The sequence below is a fragment of the Miniopterus schreibersii genome (assembly GCF_964146895.1).
Source record: "Miniopterus schreibersii genome assembly, chromosome: 5".
NCBI classification, from domain to species: Eukaryota; Metazoa; Chordata; class Mammalia; order Chiroptera; family Miniopteridae; genus Miniopterus; species Miniopterus schreibersii.
The window spans coordinates 53,095,305-53,121,539 of record NC_138106.1 but is presented as its reverse complement, the minus strand read 5'-3'; the positions used below and the strand labels follow the sequence as shown (position 1 = coordinate 53,121,539).

General features: G+C 40.9%; 1 protein-coding gene across 4 annotated transcripts in view; it reads right to left on the bottom strand.

Moving 5' to 3' along the window:
• Positions 1–976: 976 nt before the first annotated feature.
• LSAMP (limbic system associated membrane protein) overlaps positions 977–26,235 on the bottom strand; it is a 1,857,927-nt gene continuing 1,832,668 nt past the window's right edge. For 2 of the 4 annotated variants that reach the window (XM_081137699.1, XM_081137698.1), the window contains 3 exons: positions 23,855–23,890; positions 6,961–6,993; positions 977–1,094 (listed from right to left, as the gene is read on the bottom strand). In XM_081137699.1, coding sequence (XP_080993825.1) covers positions 997–1,094; positions 6,961–6,993; positions 23,855–23,890 — 167 coding nt within the window. In that variant the 3' untranslated portion in view covers positions 977–996. The remainder of the gene's footprint in view (positions 1,095–6,960; positions 6,994–23,854; positions 23,891–26,235) is intronic. The other 2 variants (XM_081137701.1, XM_081137700.1) reach the window with 1 other exon arrangement.

Here is a 26,235-nt window from a genome sequence, read left to right as displayed (position 1 = left end):
GTGACTCTCGACTGGGTTCTGATGATTGGACTAGGAGAAAGATGAAGTTCTGCCCTTGGAAGGGGCACAGCGTGGTCTGAACACACACCGATGTCGTGGGACAGCCATGGGTGGGGAAGGGCCTCTGCCCCGGGCCCCCTTCCCCACCGTGTCCCCCAGCAAAGTGTCACAGCCGCGTCTCACAATTACAATGCGGGACAGTATCTACAGCACAAAGTCTATGTACACATGGACCATTCCCTTGGCATGCTTGAGAGAGACACACACGCGCACACACATGTACACCCACATGAGAGCGAGAGACGCGAGCACACACAGCGGGGAGGTTGCAGTGGCTCTTCCTGGCGCTCGGGGTGGTGGGAGTGAAGAGAGGTGGGGCGTGGAGATAAGAGGGGGTACGTGGGAAGAGTGGGGGGAGATAGGACACACCGGAGGGGGAGGAGATGGTCTTAGGAGCTGGGGATAGTGGAGGCAGAAAAGCCAGATAAAGGCTCAACACAGGACTCCAGCTTGGATTCCACGGATAGTCTGAAATGGTTACGAGTCGGCTCCAATGAAGAACAGAGTAAAGAGTTGATGGAAATATACACACCAAAGGCAAGACCTTTCTTTTTTTTCCCCCTCATGATGAAAGAAGATGAAGGAAGGATCGTGTGTGGGGGTTACTATCCATCCGGTACTGCTTCCCTTGTCCTGTGTTTACACCTGGGTGTCCTTAGGCGATGTGGTCTTCACACACCTGCTCAGACATTCCCATAGCCTGGTAGAGCTTTTCCCACCCTGAATTGCACTCAGATGTTTACTGATGGACTTGAAAATGGTTCTAAGTGTCGTATTTTCCTCTCCCTTTTCTTACTTCCCCCTTCAGTTATAAACACACAAAGTTGTGAAATAAACAGTCTCCCCCCATCTCGCTTGCTCTCTCTCTGTATCCTGTGTGACGCATTTTTGTGTGTTGTTTTTTTTTTTTTAAATTATTTTAAAATTTTTATTCTATTAACATTTGCTGAGAAGGCAGAGCAGAGACGCTGCCAGCAGCCACAGTGGTACGGCCAGACTGATGGATCCGTTTATGCCTCTCACCGACCCAGGTCCTGCAGTGCAAGAGAGAGAGAGAATAGAGAACGGTTACATCTGGCCCACTGTGTGCTATAGCTGACCCACTGTGTGCTACAGCCGACCCACTGTGTGCTACAGCCGACCCACTGTGTGCTACAGCTGACTGCTGACCCGCCGTGTCAGAGGTGAGGCCCCGCCAGGTGCAGCGCCTCAACGCCAGTGCGCTTACTACAGCCCACCAAGTGCTCACAATCGTTCCTTCACTCTTCTTCCTGAGCTATAAGTATCTGAAGGAGTATCATTGGTTGAAACATCTCTAAATACAAAATGCTCTCAGCAGAGAAGGCCCCAAACCGGCTGGCTGTCACCGAGGTGTGTGACGGGGCAGCAGGCTCCTCTCCCCAGCTCCTCTCGCAGGCCCGCTCGCCGTGGCAGCCGATGCCACTCACTGAGATGCCGAGCGCTGGTGAGGGTCCTTCAGCCCCAGACACGGGCTCATCTGCCCGGTTTATCACAGCGTCTCCATCAATAAAACATGGAACCAGTCTGTGACTCTCTTGTTTCTCAGAGGGAAGCTGTAATTATTTATTGGTTACAGGGAGGGGAACTGTTTCAAAGTCATATTTGTGAGTGGAGACACGTTAGCTGCAAGGTGGAAGACAAGCCAGCTCACTGTAGAGTTTGGAGAAGCAGCAGGGGATCATCTGGTCCAAACTCTTTATCTGACACTTTAAAAAGCAAAAGCAAAGCCAATAACAACAATAACAGAAAACAACAGACCTGGAGAGGTGAAGAGGCAGGTCTAAGTCAGAAGCAGAGCAGAGGCCTGAGCTTGCCCAGGGTTCACCTGGGGGGCAGCCTGTGCTCGGCGCTGCCACCCGAGTTTTCCCAGGGTGGACATGACTTGGGGATGTGGCCATAGATCCAAGAGGGAGATGGATTGGAAAAGAAAGTGGAAAAGTGATCTGTGCGTTGACAGAAAGAGGAAGATTGGGGCAGAAAATGTAGATCTGAAGAGCCTGTCTCCTGTGCTTTGCTTGTCCTCTCTCTCCTTTTGTATAGTTCTGTTCCTATACATCTATTAAAAGAATAAAATATTAGTATTTTTCACAGCCAAGACTTTGGGATTGAAGCCTGCATGCTTAGATGATGACATTCGAAAGAGAGATTAGTGGGACTGGAATTATGAGTCACTGTGAGGTTTTGAGGGCACCTGTGCAGACGAATGTGTGTGCGTAGGTGTGCGAGTGTGCGTTTAAACTTATGACGGCTCAAGAGCAATGGAAGCATCCTCTGGTATGTGAATGTGGCCAAAATTGTCAACAAGCATACCAGGTCAGAGGTAAAGTAACGGGGAAAGTGTTGAATTCAAAAAGGTTCTCCTATTCTGTTTGTTTGTTTTTTTGTAAATAATAATAGCAATAGCAACCAAACAAAACCAGCAAACAATTTCATAGCTCTTACTAAAAAATATTGTTATAAACACTTTACAAATCCAAGCACATAAACATGCTCTGAGGCAGGTACTATAATGAGCCCTGTTTTACAGGAAGATAACAGAGGCACAAGTTTACGCAGCTAGTACACTGGGGTTTTCACCCAGGCAGCTGGCTCCAGGCTTTGCCTGTCACTACTACACAGTGAAGTGACCCGGCAATGACGAGCTGAGGAATCTCTTGGCAAACATTTAGCAAATGAAATTTGTGTTTGTTTAAAATAATAGCCAGAACAAATGAAACAACACAAAGGTATCCACCATTATCTTAAAAAATATATATTTCAATAGAATATTTGGACTAGAATGCCTTCTTGAAAATATTAAAAATATTTACTATAAAAATATGAATATATACAAACTTCAAACAGCATAGTTATAGTGTAAAATAAGCTTTATCATATGTAAAAATACAGAACTACAGATTCAAATTTTAAATATTCAATCAAACCTTTAATTTTCTGAATGGCTGTAGGATCATGTTAATAAAAAGGCACTTTACTACCTTCAGGTTCATGCCTTTCATGAGAAATTAAGATTCAAGAAGATCTTGTTTCCTGCCTAAAGCACCTGACCAGTAATTATGTACCGACCACTGGAATTCAGGTGTTCTGCATGAGTCTTAGCTCAGCACCCTTCCTAATGCACCCCACCTGGATCCCCCACCCCACCCTTCTGGCCCTTTGTTATCTTTAAGTCTCTTAATGGCAGTTCCATGGGCTTCTGGCCTGATGGCCATTTTAGCTCCTCTATATGCTGTAGGTGGCGTGAGCTTGGTGGCACATTTGTTTGAATTAGTGTGTTAGTGAAGTTACCAAAGCAGAGAAATACTACACGCACACTGAGGCCATGCCTAGTTAAGCAAAAATGACTTTTGTTTTGCTCTAGAGATAGTGTGAAACAGAAGGTTTTCAGAAAGGGTCTAATTCTGCTTATTTCTTTAATCTAATTTTTAGTGCTGGGACAGGATAGATTATCATCAGGCATCTTAGAGTTGAGTGGTACCTGAGGAAGTCTAAGGAGCTTAGTCTTATCACTTTATTTAAAGGGTCATAAATATTTGAGAAAGCAAAAATTCCATCATTGAAATATAAACATATATGAACCTAATAAACATGTTCAATATAACATTTTGCTAATGTAGGTACACACATATATATCTACATATGTTATATGATATGTAGAAGAATATGTTGTATGCATACTCATATATACACATATGATATACACAGGTGTTATTGGTCTTTTCACACACATAACTGAGAATAAACTATAACTTTCACATAATATTCTATGTTATATATAGGGAATCCCAGTATGACTGTGTTAATAATTTTTAATTTTATCCTTAATAAAATTATTACATATTTGAAGTGAATTTTGTGGCTCTGTTAAAGATATCTTCATCTCTATCAATTATTATTTATTAAGTGCTCTCATATAGCTATTTGATGTACTTACATGACTTGCTCTTTTCACAATTGGTTTTGAGAGTAAATAAACATGCTCGAAAAAATGCAAGGGTAAACGAGCGACAGTTGGGGAATCCTCACGAGGGTGTATGCAATTACAGATACATATATATGACTGCATAGAAGAGCACTTCAGTTAATGGGCATTTCAGAGAAAATAATCAGCAAAATCATTAATTATGTTTTAGTTCATAGTTATGAAATTTTTGCTTATTTGTGGAAATGCAAATCATAAATCTTATTTCCCACACCAGGTGGCCAGGCTCAGACAGACAGGATGAAAGCAAGAGTCTGCAAACATGAATTAGCCTTAAGAATAGATGGGCAAACAGAACCCAACTCAAAAATTGCTACCTGTCAAATATCATGTCTTGGGGTTTAGCCAATTCTGTATATGTGTGTGTGTGTGTGTGTGTGTGTGTGTGTGTGTGCGCGCGCGCACACTTATATGTGTGGTATCTAGTAGACATTCAACAAACTGTAGACAAATCATTATTGTTATTAACTATAAATGTCCAGATTACAGCAAGGCATAAAATACTCCTGAATCAAAGGATTGGTTTGTGAAAAAGGCAAAAGATTTATGCGATCTGAAGAGAAACCAGAGTATGTGAATTGGGTCAAGGCTTTTAATGTTTGACCCAAAGGGGCAAAATTCAGCTGCAGCAAGATTGCAAATCTTGAGTCAACTCACTAGGCCAAGGTTCTCAACCCCACACAGCATGATGAGTGATTCTGTGTCGAGGTGAATGCTGGGCTGCACTTGGCCACGACAATGCTTAGAAAGGGAATGTGTGGCTAAGGGCAATATTGATAAAACATCCTGAAATTGAGGAATATGAGTATTTTTTGGCAAAGTCTATACACTAACAAACCTAACGCAGGACGCTGAGCCAATTGGTTTGTCTTTCAGTAAAATCTCAGGTGACTTTTCAACACCTGCTTTAGAGAGCATGCTCCTAGAGACACTTTGTGATTCAAACCTGGACAAGACATTTCTGTTGCTTCTCCTGGGTATTTAGCGCTCATTTCCGGGACTGGGGACTAGATTTATTCAAAATAATCATTAGTCACGCCCTTAGTGATCGTTGTGCAATCCTTTCATCCACGAAGCAATCGAGGTCAGTCATAATTTTATTCCTGTACATAGCTCAGCCATATAAGAAAAAAAAAAAGGCCAGGCAAGTTGAAATTTTAATTATTCTTAGAATTACTAAGGGCTGACTCAGTGACTGGAAATAAGGCAAAAACATAAACAATATAGTTAACAATTGTTAAGCGGAAGAGAAAAATAACCTACTAAATCTCTCTTAGATATTATCCAGATGTGCAGACTAAGGCACGTCTGGCCTCCAAAGCCAGGATTTGGGGAAGCCTGAAAAGACTGACTTTGGCGCCACCTGCTGTCCATGTTCGGCCAGTACAGCTTCCTCTGGGTGAGGGAATCGGGGATTAGCAGGAGCAGATTAGGAGATACATTGCCGTTTTCCTCGAGCACTGTGTCTTAGAATTAAATATGGGCTCCTCCTACACTCTTCTTTATGCATTATCTCCCCTCTCGAAAAAGTGAGTCTTGGGTAGGGCTGAAATATTTTCACAGTAAAGTTGAAATTAGCACGTCTTTTCCATCAAAACAGCATCAAATATTTTGCCATGAAAAATCCTGAAATTTTAGGCCAATACTTAGTATTCCTTTGGGTGACACTAGGAACTTACCTCAATAGTCTCTAAAATTTAAACACACAAGCACACACACTGCGCCTCATTTTTCCATCCACACCAAAGCCCTGAGGTATCTCCTGTTCCACTACCCAAGATTTAACTGTAATTACTAATCATGGCATTGGGGAGAGGAGGCCTGAAGAGCGCAGTAGTGTAGGCCTTCTTGCCCCAAATGATGTTGGTCCTATGGATATATTTCTGGTTGCCTCTTCCCTGCCGCTTTCTGTGAGGACCACCTAGAGGCTGGCTGTAAACAAAGCGCTGTCCCCTTCTTGAGAGTGAGCAACAGTGTCCATAATCTCTGTGGTTCTTGGTCACTGGTGCGGTCTAAACCCCACAAGAATTGGTTTTCACTATTGATAATGATCTTGTCTCATTTCCTTTGAGGTTCAGAGAAGACATCTTCATAAGAGACAATTACCCATTCAAGTGGGTGGCCACGAGGATTTAAGGAGGGTAGTGTCTGGCCACATAGGCTCATGTGTGGCTCTGGTCTGGGATTTCTGCTGGGCTTGTCAAAAGGGCACCTCAGAATTGGTAATTGTGTGCATTTTAGGGTCCATGTATTGAAGCTGCAATCTGAGTGCACTGTCTTTGTAGAGAAAAGTATGTGAATTGCTTGCCACATGGCTGATGGAAGCATGTGGGGCAGTTGGAGGGCACAGGAAGGCAATTCCCGGTGCCCCGCAGCCTGGGTGCACTGCGGCAGGTGAGGGCAGGTGAGGGCCCGGGAGCACAGGCGCTGAGGCAGGAAGGAGTATTAAACCCTCCAGTGCTTCATTTTAGGGGACCCTGCTCTACTTCCCTTAGAAATCTATCTACTTGAAGAGCCAACAAGGAACGGCAAAGTCAGCTCTGTGCTTCTTCTGAGAGCCCTGTCATTGGGCAGGGAACATTTCCAAAAGTACAGCTCTGCAAGAATTAACCGGGGACACTTAAGATGAGGAAAGTGGGACGGGAAGAAGTTGCCCAGTTCCAGAGATTTAAAAATGAGTAACTATCTAAAGCAACAGAGTAAACACGGGTTGGACCAGGGGCTTTTTGTGAAGGAGAAAGTTTGCAATTTGGGGAAAAAAATAGTAGCAAATGTGTGATGGAAATTATTATCACCAATAGTTGAGATGAAATAAACTCCACTATATAAGACCATGACACATTGCTGTGAAATTTTAACTTTAACACGTAGAAGGTAGTTAGAAATAAGAGCCATACCTTTTTGCTTGAAGTGCACGGTGGTGCCAATTTCTAAAAAAGAAACATTTAGCAAAACAAAAACAGATAAAAAGTTCTTAATCAATTGGGAATAAGCACAAAAGCGGCCTGGTACTCTCCACCGAAAGACACTGCGAGGAAAGGCAGGAAAACATTCTAGTAGAAGCACATGTGGATGGAGATGGAGAGAAAGGCACATGGAAAGGGGTGGTTGGTTAGAACAAATGGTGTGCAGTTGGGGGTGGCAAAATCACTTTGCAACTACAAATACTTGATGGCCATGTTATCATATGTGGAGACAAAGTGCAAGCACTCTGAGTATGGCATGTAGGTGAACCCTTGACTGAAATTTAGTGAAATGTAATGAAATGATAGATGTGCCTGACTCCCAACACCGTCCTACCATTTTGCCCCTGGTCTGTCGCGCTCTTTCTTTCCTTCTAACACCCTAAATGCACCCCAACTTTAAAACTTTTGTGCATGCTGTTCCATGTGCTTCCCCCAGGTCTCTGCATGGCTGGCTTAGTCATTTCATTCAGGTTTCTGCTAAAATGTTTTAGTTACCAGCTCGGGAGGGACTTCTCCCATAACCTTATTGAAACTTCATAACCCCTGTACTTTCTATTCCTTTACCTTGTTTCTGTCACTGCTGGGCATGGTGTTGTACCGTTACTTAGTCTCTTACCTAGAGTTTATCTCTTGTTAGAAGCTTCCGAGGGCAGCAATTGGGAGTGTATGTCTTGTCAACCCCGTATCCCTAGTGCCTAGGTTAGAGCCTGGCAGGCAGTAGGTGTTCCACAAATATTTGTTGAATGTAAAAATAAATTTCAGAATTGAAAAAGCTCAAATAGGTCGAATGCTTGTATCCCCCTTTAAGTAGCCTTACCAGCTAAATCACAATACTTTGGGATCTGTAGATGTAAATACGGAAAATTTCCATAGGATACCACTCTGACTCCGAGGACCAGCTCGATGGTTGGTCAAATACAGGAGCCCAAACAGTGATTGTGGGATACGATTTGCTTTGTCTTGAAGACCAGGACATGGCCTTGTCTCCCCGGATAATATGCTACCACTCAGGAGGTACAACGGCTGGACTCTGAAGCCAAAGAGAGGCCTCTGAATTGGACACCTAGTTGCCTCATGGTCCCGCCTGAACTTGCTCACGCTTTCTCGTGGCTTCCAGGATGAACACCCGAGTTCTCGGCATGGCATCCGCGGCTCTGCCCCTCACCTCTCCAGCTACCAGCGTCCATCATCGCCGCACTCCAGGCCACAGCCTCCTTTCTTCTCCACGGTGCCATGTTTTCTCTGTCCGAGGGCCGATGGCCCAACAACATCTCTACTAGAAATTTCACTCATCCTTCAGAATTCAGTGATAACTGCCACAGGGAAGTTAGTCTCTTTGGTAAGATGAAGTCCCTTTATCATCAGCTCTACTTGCCGTAGTAACAGTCATCTCCGTTTTAGTTGCCGTACATGTGTCTGAAGCTTTGGTTATCGCTCACCTTCGCTCCTGGACTGGGGGGCTGTGGAAGCGGGGCCCGTCTGTGCTCTCTGCTGGAGCACGGCCGTGCAGGAAGGCCCTCTGAATGCTCGCCGGGCCACGGCAGACCCCCAGAGTCACGGAAATGTGTGAAAAAGAAATATGCAAGCACCCTCCTAACAGAGAATCTGAGAAGCTGAATTTTTTATTCTCCAACTTAGCACAAAGGGGTCAGACTGTCAGAAGCAGGTCTGAAGAGTTTCCGAGGTTCATTGCCATCGATGAATCCCATCCCTTGCAGGCTGTTCATCTGTCCATCCGAAGAAGGTCAGGAGAAGTCCTCCAACAGCAGGCTGTTTTCTGGAGATCTTAAGGCTGCTAGAAGAAGAGCACAGTTGTCCTAGTGTCTGAAGTGGTGAAAATATTTGACTGTAATTCAGCATTAGCAAAGAGAGTGTGGGCCAGGCTATTCATAAGAGCGAGCTGTGGCTACGCGTGGGGACAGGTTCCCTAAACTGGTCAGACGCGGGGGGATGGGAAGACCCAGCGTGAATGCTCTTCTGTGTCATGATTCCTAGTGGACTTCCAGATGCACTTCGGAAGATGCTTGGCCATCAGCACCCACCCTCCTGCCCCCTCAAAGAGCTCGTCCATTACTTGCAGAAGTATTGGAAGTCTTCTGTATGAAAGCCCATACAGAGGGTGGAGGGAGAATTCTTTCCTCTCTTAACAGAAGCTGGCAATTGATGTCACTCTCACCCTGGACTCAAAGTCAGGTTCCATCAAGATAGAAGACACCAGGCTCTTCTTGTTGACAGCACTCATCACCTCCACCACTTGTTTTCTTTCATAATACCTGCTGTGACAACTTTTTCCAAAATAAACACACTGCCTTAAAAATTGTTGAAAAGGCACTATAGAAAATATGATCATCACAATATGAGGAAACTGAGGCCCAGAGAGGCTAATCAGTTACCCAAGGTCACACAGCCTGAGGCAGAGCTGAGATTAATTCAAGGTTCCCAGTTCTCTAGCCAGGACCCTGTCCATTATTCCCCAGCACCCCTCTGGCATTTTTCTGGCATCAAGGCTATATAACTATAGTCTATATAACTCCAGGGTTATCGCTGGGACATTGAAATGATCCCGTATTGACTGGGGAGAGTTCGGCTCTACTCTTGTGCAAAGTGAAACCTCCCTTCTTTCTTTGGTCAAGCCTTTTGGCTTAATGTTCTTTAGAATTTGTAAGGACCTCTCAAGGTCACAGAGTGCTGCTTTTCACCCAAAGGAGCCTAGATTCCTGATGGGACATCCTTAGGTAAAGAACACTTGGTTTCCCCTGTTCTATCCCGGGTCCACATGGAAATAATTGTGAGCAATTGTTCAGGAACCTGGGCTGGCTGGAGGACCCATGGCTTTGCTCAAACTAGAAAAGAAATCACTTAACTTCTCTTTGCCTCAATGTCATTATTTGTAAAATAAGTTTAATTAGCATGCTTCTTATAAATTTGTTTTATCAATTAGATAAATTAATTATCTAAGTATCATACTATACTTAGAATGCTGCCAGACACATAGTAAGTACTCAACAAATAAGAGTTGTTAGATTTGTGGTAAAATACTTCCTACAGAAGACTATCAGTGAAAGTTTGGTGGAAAAAGAGAAAAGTGTATCTTCACAAGTAAGCGATGGCAGCACAGGTCCAAGGAACAACAACAATAAAAATCTACTGCAACAGTGCAGATGAACAAAACATCGAGAGAAGCTAGCTCACTGAAGTGATCAGGCTGATCAGGCAGCATTTTGGTCAGGAGCAATATACTAATGTGCCTGGGTTAACCAGTCACTGGCACAGGCGTGGCTGAGAGTCTCTATGGTCTAAACAGGTCTCTAATTGATCTCTAATCAATTAAAAAGAGCTCATTAAAAGAAGGATTTAAAAGTATTGGCAAAATATTATTCTATATAAAGAAGATATCATAAAAATCATACAAAATATGCATTTGCTTGAAATATCTTTGTTAAGCAAACTAGCTTACCGTTTAAATTTTAGGGAGTCCTCCCTATTGCAATAAATGAATTGATTTGTGAAATTCTAACGATCTTAACACTTGGAATTCCATTTACCTTTAGGAAAAGAGAGTAGAGTGCTTATTTGGTACTATTATTTTCTACTTATGATGTTCTGTTGGAATAGAATATTATTCTTTTGAGAAGAAAAATCCTGATTTTTTTTTTTTTTGGTGCCTGGCTCTTTGAAAACTTGGTTGTGTGCTGCCATCTTGTGGTGATGCTAAGACATGGTCCCAGGCACTGTCTAAAGAAAACACCTTTGTCCACCAGATGGCAGTAGTTGGAAAACATAAAAGGAACATTACTTTTTTCAGTCAGCGTAGGACTGAAAGGTTCCTCTCCAAAAAGGTGTCTTTCCTATTCTTATATAGACACTAAAAAAATTTCATCTTTAACAGCTAAAAATTTTTCATCTTTTTCTAGTGCTAAGGTGACCTTAATTTCTTGAGAAAAACAGCCTTGCCAGGGATATTATTCCTGTAGGCATTCCCTGGACGCATTCATTAGACTATACCTAAAACATGATATTTATGCCTTTCAGGCTAACTTCTCTCCACATATTTATCTTCCTTTAGCAAATACACTTAACAAGTAAGTGTGGCAGTGCAGTTCCAAAGAATAAAAGAAAAAGATAAATCTACTGCAGCTATACAATGGATAAAACTTTGGGGGAATCTAGTACAGAGAAAGTTCTAGAATTCTCTGAAAGCATTATTAACATATGCCCTAAAAATCACCTCCTGATGAGGGTGTACAAGGAGGCAATGCGGAAAGAGTTAATACTAGAAAAGGCAAATGCCTTGGTAAGTTTATACTAATCTGTCTTTGATTTTTGACTTTCAGATCCTTTATACCCAGCCATGTTAGACAAACCTGCAGCATTAAAAAGAGCTGATTCAGCCTCTCTCATTTGCACAGACTATGTCTTCCTGTTCACTACTGTAGCCTCAGCTAAGTATTTCTCTAGCACAGAGTAAGTGTCCAATAGTTTTGCCGAAAAATGTCCCAGTGCACGCATGAATGAATTAGTGTATGCATGAATGAATGAATGAATGAATGAATGAATCAATCAATCAATTAATTAAAACCTCAAGAGCTGCCCTAGCTAAGAATCTGGGCAGGGCAAGATTCTGTTCTCCTTTTGGAACCACCATGCCTTAATCCCAAGGCAAAACTGTTGGGAATTCAGTCATTTGAAGAACCAGGAGGCCCTTTCATCAGTCCCCAAATCCTGGCAGGTAGAAAATTTTCTGGAGGGCTGAGCTTTATTTAAGAATATCCTCATGGCTAATAAAAATTTAAACCTTAGGAAATAAAAACCTGAGCTGCTTTTTTGTTCAGGGGCTAGAAGGTTTTTCCTTTCCCTTACCTCTCATCTCCTTTTAAGTGCTATGATTAATTCTCTCTCACTCACTCTCTCTCATTAAAGTGAGTATGTAAAGGTGAGAGATGCTTCATTAGAAGCTCTAGTTTACAGTTTGGTAACACCCTTATTATCTGATAAAATTTTCATGTCTATGTTTATGAACAGTTTTGGCATTTTGCCTGCTTTGAGTTCTATCTAGAAGACGAGATACGGGTACAACAAACCCATATAAAGAGTAATTTACTTTTGGTGCTTTGACTCTTGACAACTTCGCTCCGATCCTCTGCTTATAAGCATTCATTCCCCCCCCACATGCAGGAAATTTGAGTTTGGGGTTTATATTCTTTGCATAGTTTTTCTAATTCCAGGGTGTTTACTTGAACACAAAATGCTCACTTTTTTTTACCTCCCACAGCCATTTGAACAAGGAAACATTCTGTCTTGTGTTGTATGTGGCACAGCTCTTTCCAGAAGGCCAGTCTTCTAATGTGCCACAGGTTTTCAAAATGGCATATTAGAAAACTAAAATAATTAATGCCACTTTTTCCCCCCCTCTGGACCAGAATTAGTAAGAGTGCATGTTCAGGGGAGAGGGAGGGTGCAAATTCAATAGGGATTTTATATTCCAGTTGCCTGTAAAAAGTGAGAGAGGGATGGGGTTAAATCATGAAGAAATTTAATCAAAGAACAAAGGAGAAGATTCCAGAGCTGCTTCTTCCTTCCTGGCTGATGCCGAGGACTGAAGCACAACATCTGTAAGGGTCCTCCATGGAACTGATGGGTTTTGTGCTCTGATTTTTATTTTCTTGCCAAGGTTTTGAAAAATAAAACCTTTATTATTATAGCGGCTTAAAATGGGGACATTTTTATTAATTCAATTTTCAAAGCCACACTTTGCAAGTTTTTAATTTCTTTCTCGAAGCTTTCTCCACTGTACTCAGAGGCTTTAGGGATTAGTGGTTTCTACTTACAAGTATTATTATTTTTTTTTCTTTTGACATAAAAAAAGATATGCCTGTCATTTCTGTTTGGGTTGTCAGAGTTTTTTATTTTCTCTCATGTACTATATTCATATTGTATAAGCCCTAATGCCTAATATTTTTAGAGTAATGTTCTCTGAGAATCACAGTAATCAATCTGGGTCCAGCTCAGGGGGAAAAAGCCAAAACAGAGAAATAGGTGGAAACCTCAACCTTAAGGTTATTCCTGTTTTTTTTTTTAAGTGAGTTCATAGATGGACCATTATCTTAACTAGTAAGAGAATTTATCAAATTGGTTTGGAAAATGAAGAAGTCTTAGCACATCATTAATATTTGAGAAGGGAAGTTGGCCTCCCTTAGCTAGATTTGGGTTAAAAAGGCATCCTATACTTCACTTTCAAATCCTTAGAAGAGCTTTTCCTCTTGCAGTTGATTTCAGATGTTTGATGCTATTTTGGGGTGCATCAGGGATGTGAATGATTAGCCAGGATATTGGTCACCTTGGACATATGGTCATAACTCCTTGTTAAATGAACGAGTAAGTCCAAACCAAAACCAATGCTGACATATCTCCATATAGAATGTGAATGAAGTATTTGAGACTCACTTTTTAATTCTCATTATTAGTGGACTAACCCTCTACAAACCAAATGTCCTATACTGAAGAGAATCAGAAAAAAAAATTTTTAAGTAAAAGGTCATTTTATTTAAAAAAAGAAGAGACAAGTCTATAAAAGGAAAAATGTTAATACACCAATTTAGAGAGAGAATGTAGGTGCTTCCACATCTGAAAGGGGGATTCTTAATGGAAATCCTGGAGGTGACACGAGGCAATTCTCTTGTAAGTCAAAGGAAATCTCATGTGAAATGAGTGAGGTTTGATTTAAGACCTGGAAGAGCTGTGAGTGTAACTGTCGCTGGAGAGAGAGCCTTGGCCCAGGGCAGGAGAGCAGCTCCTGGGCCAGTCTCTGCCTTGACCTTGAGAAAGTCACAGAAAGATGCCCCTCCTCAGAAAGGGCAGAAGAAAGAGAACCGTTCAGATGTTTTCACTTGACTGTTGTATAGTACACTGAAAGCTCCAACACTCAGACAAAACATTTGTTTATATCACATCAATGGTGTTATCTCTGAGGAAGGAGCTTATATATGATCTTTATTTTCTTCTTTATAGTTTGATAGATTTTCAAGTTCTTCAATAATGAAAATGCATGACATTTATTATCAGAATAGAAAACTATTTATAATGCATTAGAAATACCCTCTAAGTCTGGGGGGAAGTTAATAATCAGTTTCAGATTATTTGGCTTTGGGTTGACATCGTTACAAGAAGATTGAATTTCTCCCCTACCCCACCCCCACCCCCAATTTTGTCCTTGGCTGATATCATATAATAAAACCAAATGGAAGCTAAGATAGGTGAGGTCTAATTTTTGTAGGAAACATAGTCCTAACAGCATGACATACGATGCAATAAAAAATGTATTATATGGGTTTATGAGGTCCTTCTGACTGCAGGCTTAATGCAAGTGTCCTGTAGAGTAAGTGGAGGTGCATGATTTGACTTTAATAGCCTGTGGCAATATGCATCTTTCAGCAAGTGCAATCTCACCAAGCACTCCCAACACAAAGAGGGCTTCATCAAGTCTCTTACAGCAAGTCAGCTTTCTCAGATCCTGCAGGCTTCTTATTTAGCCCGAGAGGTTTAATTTTTAATAATCAATGAATTAAAATGTTAGAGAATGCTCAAGGGGCTAAGTTTAATAAAGGGGTTTCCCTGGGCCATTCCACCTAAGGATCTGTATAAGGTTAGAAAATCTCCAGAAGTAAACTCATTTGAATACACTGTCAGTAAGGTATCAGGGCCAGGCATGCAGTTTCTGTCTAAACAAACAAGTGTTGCCCTTGTGCCCAGAATGTGCCCATTACACCTGTGGGCACCACCCTTGCCTTTTACCCCTTGTAGGATTTAAAGAACAGTCATCTCATAATTAAATGAGATTAAGAACTACCTACCAGCCCCAAATCTACTTATTTGTTGGTGCCATGTAGATTATGTTCCCGTGTTTAAAAACATACATTTTAGAGCCTTTCATGCCTTCATTTATTGGACTTGCTAACAAGGATTTAAAAAGCATAGGTTTGGGGAGGTCTCTAGAGATTTTCATCCTTTCTGGTTTTCTTCTTCGTTTTCTATTTCCCAGCCTTAAACTGTTTTTGAAATACATTTTAGATTTACATTCTAGGGGATTCAAGACTGTCTTTAATCCATTTAATGTGTATTTTTATTTTGTATGTTTCAAAATCAAAAACATTCAAATACCGTGAAACAAGGTAACTGGCCTATGGGATTTGAATGCAGAGATAACAAGGGAATTTATGAGATTTCCTGGGGTTTTAAGGCTCTCAGAAATGAGAAGATAGGGGATTAAACATGGTGGGATGCTCCTAGTTACCCTCGGACCCGCATGCATGGCGCTAACCACCACAGAGCAGAGCTGGGTAAAGGCGGATCTGCGGCGCACCCCTCGGTGACTCTATTACTCTCCTGGATCATCCTCATAAATGAAATAAAATCCTACCATTCAGCCCCCCTGTTCAGAGGCTGAAAGTTTTCTCTAGAGGTTCTGACAGATCACAGGCACTCAGTACCCAGAAAACTCACCCTGAGCAGTGTCCCCACCATGCAGTGTGCAGCACAAGTTCATGTCTGTACAATGAAGTCAACAGATGGTCTTTCTCATCCTAAAGTCCAACAGAGGTGGAAATGCCCATCCCCCTTCCTACAACTCCATTGGCTTATCTTTTTTTTTTCTTTTTTCTTTTTTAAATGGGCCAGATACAAATGAGAAGAAACTCTTAGAGGAAAAATTATGGGTGTTTTTTTTCTTTCAGATTTCTAAAATTAATTAGACTTAATGTTGTTTGGCTCTCTTTGGATTTTAGACCTTTGTATGTACTAGAATGTTCTGTCCCTCTTTCCCTTCTCTCTTTTCTGTCTTTTAAATTTCACTTTCACCTGGAAGACTTCTCTGACCCGCCTGGCTCGCTAAGGTGCCCCTGTTCTGTGCTCCCCAAACACTACACAAGTATTGTAAACGTAGCCAAGTGCTTTGTGGCCCCATCGGGTCTGTAGGCTCTATGAGCGCAGAGGCTGTGTCTGGCTCATTTGCCACAGTCCTTTCTAAGACCCAGCTCTGGGCTTGGCACATAGAAAGTAGTAAGATAGTTTTTTGTTTGTTTGTTTGTTGTTTTGAGTGAATGAGTGGTGTAATCAAAATATTGTGCATTATCAAATAAACTTAACCTGGGCCAGAAACTAGATTTTCATTGCTCATCGAGAATGAAGGCTCTTTCTTGTGTTCCTAATGGTTAGAAATCATAAGGAAATGAAAACGAGAACTCTGAAAGAAACTCTACAAAGCAAAAGCAAGTGGAGAGTACATCTAAATGCAGAACAGAAAGTCATGCTATTGACTGCATGACTTGGAGCAGGAGGGTTGATCTTCTGAGGGAAGACTGGCCTCCAAGATCACCCCGTCTTTCTCAGCTCTGCAGCACTGCGCAGCTTTCGATGGTGAACTTACCTGAGTCCTGGAATTCCAGGGAGGAAAGCAGAGCAAATCTCCCAGGTTACTCTCTAACTTGCTATTCAACAAAGAGAAGTGCATGCTACTGCTTGGTTTCTTTTGTTTAAGCTGTTTCTGCTCTCTAAACATCCCCCGCTTCCACGTCGTATAAAATCTACATGTACAACTGAGAATGCATTTTAGAACAGCCAAGCAGCTTTCCAACATAGGACATGGCTGGGAATGCTTGGTGCTGGGTGGGCAGAAGGGAATGGGATGGTCCATAGCATGGACACTCAGCCAAGGCACAGCTATCTCCTACTGCTTTTTTTGTTTTTTTGAAGCCACAAGATGCTGTTGTTGCCCCAAACAATGTCCTCTTAGGCAGGTGAAAAAGTCATACTGAAACTGCAAGGTTTACAAGGTGAGTGGGTAAGTGAGAATCTTTGTTATGAGGATGGGGCAGAGAAATTAGAAAGGACGGTCACCTATGATCTGGAGTAGAGACACTCTGTTAGTGGCAATGTCTCGGTGTTAAAACATACACATGTGCTACAGAGATGTGGCAAGTGTTTTCTTTTACAATCAGCACAGTGCTGAGCAAAACAACGTAGTAAAATATGGCGATGCTTGGCTCTCCAGGGTCCAGTTAGGGAGCATGATAAATGACTTGTAAAGTCTCTCCCCGCACCCACTGATTTAGGGTGGATGTAAGCTGACAATTCTTAGAGGGGTGCCCGAGAGTGGCCTGCTTACTCCCATCATATGTCTGGGTACATATGCACACCTTAAATCGGAATTCCACACTCCTGTGCCCTGCTGTGTTCCTACTGGGCAGGTGTATTTCTTCACAGCAGCATGCAAGGTGCACAGCAGTAAGGTGGGACCACTAGCTGCTTCCCCCCCATGGAAGGGCTCCTTTAATTTAACACCGACAGATGACTTGGGATGATGAAAGGCCATTGTGAGGACAGAGTGACTACCTAAGGTGAGCTGCTACTAAGGTTAATTTGTGTCTTGCCTCTTCAGAAGTATGTTTCCTTCCGATAGAGGGGGTAATGGCTTCGTGGTGCTTGTATGACTGACAAAGTGTTTACACTTGAAGCTAATCTTGCCAAAACCTTTCCTTTGGTTTTATGTGAAGTGTATATGTAATGCAAGGTGAATATGGCGGAAAATGTGGAGAAAAAGAAAATCAAGAAATACAAACCAGGAATAAGAGTTTCAAATGAAAAAAGGAAGAGAAAGCCAAGGGGCAGACTGAAATCCAAGGTTATACTTTTTTGGGGGCAACGATATGACATTTGTCAGGGCCTGACACTGTGTGGATGATGAAATTGTTAGAAGACTATGTGTTATTTTTTTCTTTTTGACCCTAAGTAGGCCCACTTCCTTTAAGGACTCTTGCTTCTCACAGTTTCTCTGAACCTAGAGGCAAGGTCCCATAGAAAGGACCTCCTTCCTGGCTACCCCACCAATGCTCCGCATAGGAGGCTGTTACTCTCTTGCTAAATGGCTTGCTGATGCAGACACCAAGGCAAGCTCTGCTGGAGGTGCACTCTAAAGACTGGAGGGACCTGCATCAGCTTTTTCTGTCCATTCAGGATCCTGGTCTTCTCATCCTTTGGGGCAACATGCCAACATTTTCTGCTGCAAATCTCATTGAGCTCTTCTTAGGCAGAGTTATTCCTTTTAATTAAAAAGGCAAGACTTTCAATTACTTAAACTTAATCCCCAAATGTAATTGTTACTTTGAGAGATCCCCCCCCCCCCCCCCGCTAAAGCTCATAGAAAAGAAATATTTCTATCAAATTAAAAGCTAGTGTGAGCTTGGATTTTCAAAAATATATTCATCTTCAAATCCTTGCTGGCTCTCGAAATCTAAATAGCACAGCCATCCATCGCACAGGGAGATCACCAAGGAAGGCTGACAGGTGTACTTTTTAGACTAGGATAATAGGAAAAGGCATTAGAAGAGAGATCCAAGCTCTAAAAATTCTCCTACTTTTAAACTGATGCTATAGGATTTTTAGCTATTTAGCTTGAAGCTAATGTATATTCTGAGAGAGGTAACACTTCCAAACTATTGTTGGACATTGAAACAATAGCGTAAATACATTTCAGGTTTATTCTTGCTAGCAAATTTTAACAGGGAGAGAACAAGAACTGTTTAGGAAGCAGAGCAAAAGGAAGAATAAAGAGGTAAGAAAAGGAAGGCACAAAATGGATTCAACAAAGACAAATGCCTATTATGGTTGGGTCTAAATTACTAGATTGGCAGGCGAAGTATTGATCCCAGGTGAAGTATTGGCACAACTCTTCCACTTTTTCCCAACCAGTAACAAAAATCAGGAGGAAGTCAGACTGTTGCTCCCAGTAAAGGAGTCAGGGTAATAATGTTAACTCTTAATTATCTTCATGTGTATTAATCAAGGCCTGTGATTTTGCTGTAAATTTGTGTCGATATGGCTGCCAACATTAAATTAATGAAAACAAGGCCCTTGTTTGCACCAGCTAATGGGAAAGGAATGATATATATAAAAACTGAAATCTTCTCTAGAATATGCTTTATACCTTTGACCAAAAAAAAAGGCAGGTTCTTTAAATTGATGACTTTGAATTAGACTCACAAGTGGTAATGTGCATGACGGGCATCCACTGAAAGTGTGTGAGTGTGACACACAACAGGAAACTTTGCAACTTGCAGCTCCTCTTAAGTGTAATATTGTGATATTGATGAAGAATAATATTTTTTTTATTTGGCCTTAGGATACTTCTATATTTAAACTTGTTAGCACTGTGGGTATTTCAGATATGCCTAGAATCCATAATATGACAAACTGTAATGAAGCCACGCTGAACTTGTATCTGATTAATATTCAGACAATATAATACAAGTACATTTCTAAATATCAGTATTTTTAAAAACCATGAGACAGATGTGTATCTGAATACGATTATTTTAAATCCAATATGCTTTCTTTTTTAGGAATGTGAAAGCGCTCTTTAATATATTATTTAAAACACCACTTTGAGCTTGTAGGCATGAAAAATGTAATTTCTTTCCCATTTCACAGTTGGAAAAACTGAATTAAAGAGAACAATGCTAGTAATTATCCATGATTAATAGAAGTGTGTATGTAAATCAGCCTGAATAAGTGTGTGAAATTAGATGTGCTGATGCCAGAGAGCTCTGCTCATGTTTTTTAAAGATGAATGCTTTCATATAAATCTCTGCATGAGTTGGGCATACATTCTGTGTGTTGAGTATATTTGGAAATGGACTTGGTAAAGTGTATGTATATTAAGGTAACTGAGTATTGTGTATTATAAACATTATAATAAAAGAAGTATTAGATAAATTTTTAAATGCATTAGACAGATATATATCTCATGAACATAAATGCATACATAATGTTTATTTACAGTGTACTATAGCTTTACATGTGTGCTTAGGTGCTGTGTTGGGTAGACTGGAATTTGGTATACTATGATGATTCAGAAAGGTGGGAGAAGGTGCATGTCAGTTTCTTAGGATTGTGGGGATTGAGTTAATACATGCAAGAAACCTCAGAACTCTATTGCCGCATGAGAAGCCCACTATCGATGTTAACTATTATTATTATTGCCATTATTAGACAAGGTAAGGAGCTGAAAAGAGGCATTTTCTCATTGATAACCAGGATAATATCCTACAGAAAATATATAAAGCTGCAGGGATTATCCAGTCATCTTCACAGCATGGACTATTTTTAGGATTTTCTTCCAGCTTTCTTTCTACGCTGTGGAGTCTGATTTTGAGAACCCATTCCCAGGAGTGCCAGGTGAGGGCAGGCGTACCCTGCCCTCCTATGTAGATAGAATCTGGCTGTTCCGATGCCAGGCTTGCCCACAACACACTGTCTCCCTCAGGAGGAAGCATCCCAGGCAGGCTTCAGATTTCTGCAAGCCTGGTTTGTTTGTGGATCGGATTTTAATTTTTTTTTAAACTTTAATTTTGGGGGATTTTGTTTTGTTTTCAGAGAAAGCTTTAGACAGCTGTATTAATCATGCAGACCCAGCCATGTGCAATGTGTTTTATCAATGGAAAAACAGGAACTGAATGGCAAGTAGCTGTCAACAAACCCAGTGCAATGCCTGAACCTGGAAGATAATCTCAGCACTTCCCAAGCCCACTCGCCACTCGGGGTTAGTGAATGGAAAGGCTGTTCGCTTGGGATAAATAATCAGATGGGAGGCAAACAAGTGAGACATTCCAGGGTCATTAAATTTTTTTAAGTTGCAATCATAGGTAAGGATGGGCTGACTGAGCCCAGCGAGCCCCACTCTCAAGGGAATCCTTCCCTTGAGGGTGATAAGAATAAGACAATGGTATCTGTCCTTGGTCTTCTCTCTTCTTTCATGTCCCTTTAACTGCCTGAGGCTGGTGTGGTCGCCTCGTTTTGAACCTGCAGTCCTCCTAACTGGGAGGGCATCTCTAGGTGCACTCGCATCCCATCGTGATGGGCAAGGCACAAGGAAGCTCAGGATTCAGAGGCCTCAGGAAATGAGTTGAGCCCAACAAAGTGAGGAAAGTTCCTCAGAGGGTTGGAGTAGACTCTTTCCTCATTTTACGATTCAGTGAAGTTTCTGCAGCGATAGATTCTGGGGTAGTTATGCAAATATATGCCATTCAGGACTCATTTCAGAATAAATAAACCTAAATTAAAATTAATGAGAAAAACACCTATCAAGAACAGATCAAGGATGGAACACTTTTATTTATTTATATATATTTTTTAAATTAGGAGCAGGGGAGCGCACTGATTTTTTTTGTTTTGTTTTGTTCTTGGCAGAATAGAAAAGGACATTTGAAAAATTTCTGATTGGCTACAGACAATACAAATTATCCTTTGGTGTAATTCCAGTATTATCATGATCACTGCAGAAAATCAAGCGATATGATGAAGGAAACCCGGGGGAAATACAGTTGATTTATTGAGCCTTGTTTTTGTTTAATCACAGCTTGACGGGGTTTAGGACTGCATCCCCGCTGTGACTGCTGTTTATCTCCACTCGGCCTGATGAGCCGGGAGCAGTGGGGGAGGGAGGGGAGACCCTCCAATGGGAGATAGTAACAATGAAGCCGCTGCAAATACCCATGGATTTCGTTACTGGAAAGTAGGAGGAAAGTTCTCTTCCTTATGATGAGAGGACAGCAAAGGACCTTTGGGACTTTCTCCCACTTTCAAAACGCTTTAAGGAAATTAATTGGCTCAAAATCCTTCAGGCCATTTGCATCAAGCAAGGGCTTATAAACTTTCTAACACTTAGTGCTGAAATGTAGGGTTCCTCATATATGATAATAGTATACAATATTTAATTAAATGAAGGTGTCTAGCGCTATAACTGTGATCACAGTGAGGCTGGCACGTTTTCCTTAGATATTTCGGTACTTAAGTGGCACTATAAAAAAAAAGGTAAGGATCCTGTAAGTAAATTTTTTCTTTTCCACGGGAAACTGCATTTCACATGGGTTGCCATCTTGATTAGAAGGAAAGGAGAAAGAAGATTTGATCTCTAGAAAAATCAAGTCATTGTAAGGAATAGGGAACTCAGGAGGGCACTATCTTTCCTTCCCAACCCCTCACACCAGCTATCCCAAGTCTCTATGAACAGCTTTTCAATTTCTACCAGCAGAAAGCCCAAAGTATTAGTAAGATAAACTATATTCTCTAAAACTATTGGATCTACAGAAGCTATCTACAGTCTATCTACAACGTAAAATCAAACTAGGGTCATTCTCCAATCAACAATTCAGTTTGTGGGGAAATATTGAGCTCAACGAAGTCCCACATACTCCATCCCTGATCCAAACTGGTTTTCAATATCCAACAGCTGTCCTTCATGAATAGAGGCTGACTTCATTTTGTTCAATGTTACATATATCATAAAGCATGGTCCAATAACATATTTGAGTTCGTAGCTGCAGAACTGCTCTCACAAAGGAAACCTAGAGTCACAGTGACACTGGGTAAAGTTCATCTTGGATGGAGCACGACCTCTTTGAAAATATTATCCATTGGGACAAATGTGTATGTATGTGTTTGTCACGTCAAGATACTTGCAAGATGGCAACACTAGACAATGAATGTCTTAAAATAATTGTGGCCTGTCAGGAATTCAAAATGTGATATTTTCCATGAACACTGAGTTTGATGTCAAGTCTAAAAAAACAGGCACACTTTAACAGTCTTATTTTTAGTGGTTGGCATAAGAAACAGATTTCATTAATGTTTTAAGGAAGGATTTTATTCAACAGAGTTCTTCTAAAAATTGTGTGAACTCTTCTTAAAATGTAAGAATAACTTTTATTAAGCTGTTTAATTGATCCTTAAAACCTTGCAATCCTCACTTCAAATATAATTAAGTTTACACATCTATGAATGCATAGATATGCAAAACATTGCATTATTGACACTCTGAATAGCTTCACCCAATTCTGGCCTAATTTTTAGTTTGGACAAGTGTTAATGAAACATGATCTGTCTTCAAACTAATAAAACAGTAGCTTTCTACCTTTAATTCTGAGCACATTTCCTTTAGAGTGTATACGATAATCTTGTTTAATTGGATTTATTTTTCTACATTAGGCCCTGAATGGCCTACTTTCCATTTTTTCTCAGGTCTTTGAGTGTTATTTGCAAATCACTTTTCTGGAATTTAATTTCAATGCTAGGTTGGTTTCATTTCAGATTTTTTTGTGTTGTTTTAATTTCAAATGCCAATTTGCCTTTAAACAGCCTTAAGCTAGAAGGCTGGGGCTGCAACTTGCATCTAAATGGGATGTAGGAGGCAAAATTTAATTTGAGTGTGTAAAGACTTTTATGAAAAGGAATACAGAATGACCACCTTGTTTTTTTCATTCATGTTTTCTAAAATAGTTATGTCTAAGAGGAAAAGCCCCCGAATTGGCCAAGATTTAAAAAAAACAACAATGTCCTTGTAATCTGCTTGAGTTCAACCTCCGGCAGTAGATGATTCATTTTTATAAGTAATACTTCAGATTTGAATTCTATAAGCTTCCAAACATGAGGGTGGTCAGTTAGAGGATTCATCTTTTTATGAGCTACAGAATTTAACTGACTGTGTTCCAAATACACGAGTTCATGGTTTCCTGTAATTGAAGAAAAAACTGCTTCCCAAGTTTAGTATCATCTCCCCAACTACTGACCAACCTGAAGTCTAGTCAGGTGGCAAATCTGTGACATGCCTATCAACTGGTGTGGGGGCAACTGATTGACTTTCTTTTGTAGGTTTAAAAAAAATGATTCAATGTATGTTACTTTTGTGAATGTGTTTTCCCCCTTTGTGCGTTTGCACATTATAGATGATGGAGAATGACCCAGAGACAGAAGCTACAGTGATAAAAATCATACTGACCTTGAATGGGGTGGGGGATTGTGGGTAAAACACGCTCTGAAGGGGAAAAATAGTAAGCATCATGGAGAGTTTATACATATATATATAAGATGAATTTCCATGCCTGTAGAATTATATCTCCCAAGTGTCTGTCGGTTCTTCCTTCCAACACTGAACTATCCTAAAGCTACTAGTAACACTTAAAATCCAAAGCCTTTTGAACAAATTTAGCAAGAGCAGGGTACAACATCCCACTGTAATAATCCTACAAACAAGACCCTACCCTACGCTGGAAAAATCCACTACCAAAATTACAGATATTTTGGAGGATTAGGGTTGAGGGTGTTTAAATTAGTAGTGACCGAGTTCAGGGTATGCATTTTGACCCTGGTTCTGGCCTCTTTAACTCATAACAGATGGACCTATGGTAGCTAAGGATGTCTTTCCTCTCCCTAAGTGCTATAGCTCATATCAGCTTTAGCCAAGCATCTGGAAAATTTGTTTTGGGAAATACTAATTCAACTTCTCCCTCAGGTTTTTACCTCCAGATTACTGATATCAGTGCAAGAGTAATGCCAAGGTAATACATTTCTTGGCATGATATAATTTTATTTTTAGTCTTTCCCTCTTGTGGTAATACAATCTCACCTGAAATTTGATCAACCAATCAAATCTGCTTGATGATACATCCTGTTGAGTAATAAGAAGTGATTTTCTTTTGAACACTTGGGTCTTAGCTTATGTTGTCCTTCACAGTCCCATCCCTAAGCTACTGAGCATAAATTGTACTTGCTGCCAGAGCTCAGGCTTGAAGGTATCCTCTACTTATCTCATCAAAACCGCATGTTTAACTCAAAATCCTCCTCTGAGGCTCTCTCCAGAAGGCAGAACAGTGCATTAGCGACAGGACGCATTCCTTCCTACCCCCAAACCCTATACTGTAATACAATTAGCAGTTTGGTTAAATAAAGACCAATGATAAATGAAAATCAACAACAAACAAAACCACAAAGAGAAAAGCATATGTATGCACAGATATTCAAATCTGATCTTCCTGCCATTTTGTACCATAAATGTAGAAAGAGTGGGTTTTGCCTGGAATTCAGGCACTCAATACATCTGGATGCAGAAAATCCAGTCTCCTTGCAGAGTGGACTTTTTCTCTAGCTTGGCCGAAAGTTGTAGCTTAAATGCCAAAGTTTCCTAAGTGCATTAAGATGGAACAGGTCAATAACAGCACAGTGAACAATTGTGTCTTAGTTACACAAGTGTCAAGTAGAAAAATGGTTTAAACCTCCACTGCTTATTTGGTGTTAAGTTTCCAGCTTTGAAAATAAATAGCTAAACTGCTTTCAGCAGTTCTGTAGCAGTTGGAGACCACTGTCCCATATTATATTCTCTCTACTGTATTTTATTTTTATTATTACTGTTATTATTCAGACTGTTTAAATAACTCAGCTTAATATTTTCTCATCACACTGTTCACAGCTGGGTAAATGCACTCTGCCCTCATTTCCACAAGACCATTTGTATTGCTAAACCATCTCGCCCGCCCTCCTTTCAGAGTCTTTTCAACTGTTTCCCAGCTTGTTATTATCATCTTAGCTCTGCCCTGTTATCATCATCTCAGCCCTATGATGCCCCATTAGTTACTCTCATTCTCTTAATTCCATCCTATGGACTTATCATTCCTTCGATGCATCCCATCTCAGCTTTTTATCCTTACTTTCCCACCATCATTTTGCTGTATTTTATAGTTTATACCAGGGTTTGTGGGCTCCTGTAAAGTGAAGTAAATGCTACTTATAAAATGAAAAAGAAATTCTCCAATTTTTGTATTCGAAAGAAGGGGAAGGCAGGAATTCCTCTATGTGCTATGTACTTTGTCTTTTGGCTGCTACCACAGGCATACCTCGTTTTACTGCATCGCTTTTTATTGCACTCCACAGATGTTGCATTTTTTTACAAATTGAAGGTAAGCTCCCCCAGCAGAAAAAAGATCATCTTGCTTTATTGCAACACTTGCTTTATTGCGGTGGTCTGGAAGTGAGCATGCAATATTTCCGAGGTTTGCCTGTACCTGAGGTCAACCGAGCTTAGCAATTGATTGGGAGGTTTGAGGAGCAGAACTCTAAGGCCAACCCCAGTTACATTGTGCGGCTCTTAGTAACCCCCTTAACTCTGAGCTTCAGCTTCTTGTCTGCTAAATGAAGGTGTGGGGTGTTACTGGCTGATTCTGCTGGGACACCATGAGAAACAGTTACACGGGCATTCTCACCTCATGAGAGAACCCTCTACATTAAAAGCATCTAAAAGACAAAAGCTGGAGTTGAGGGTCGGGTATATATGTAGAGGTAACTTATTAACTCCAATATGACTGTCTTTTCATTTCCAATGCTTAT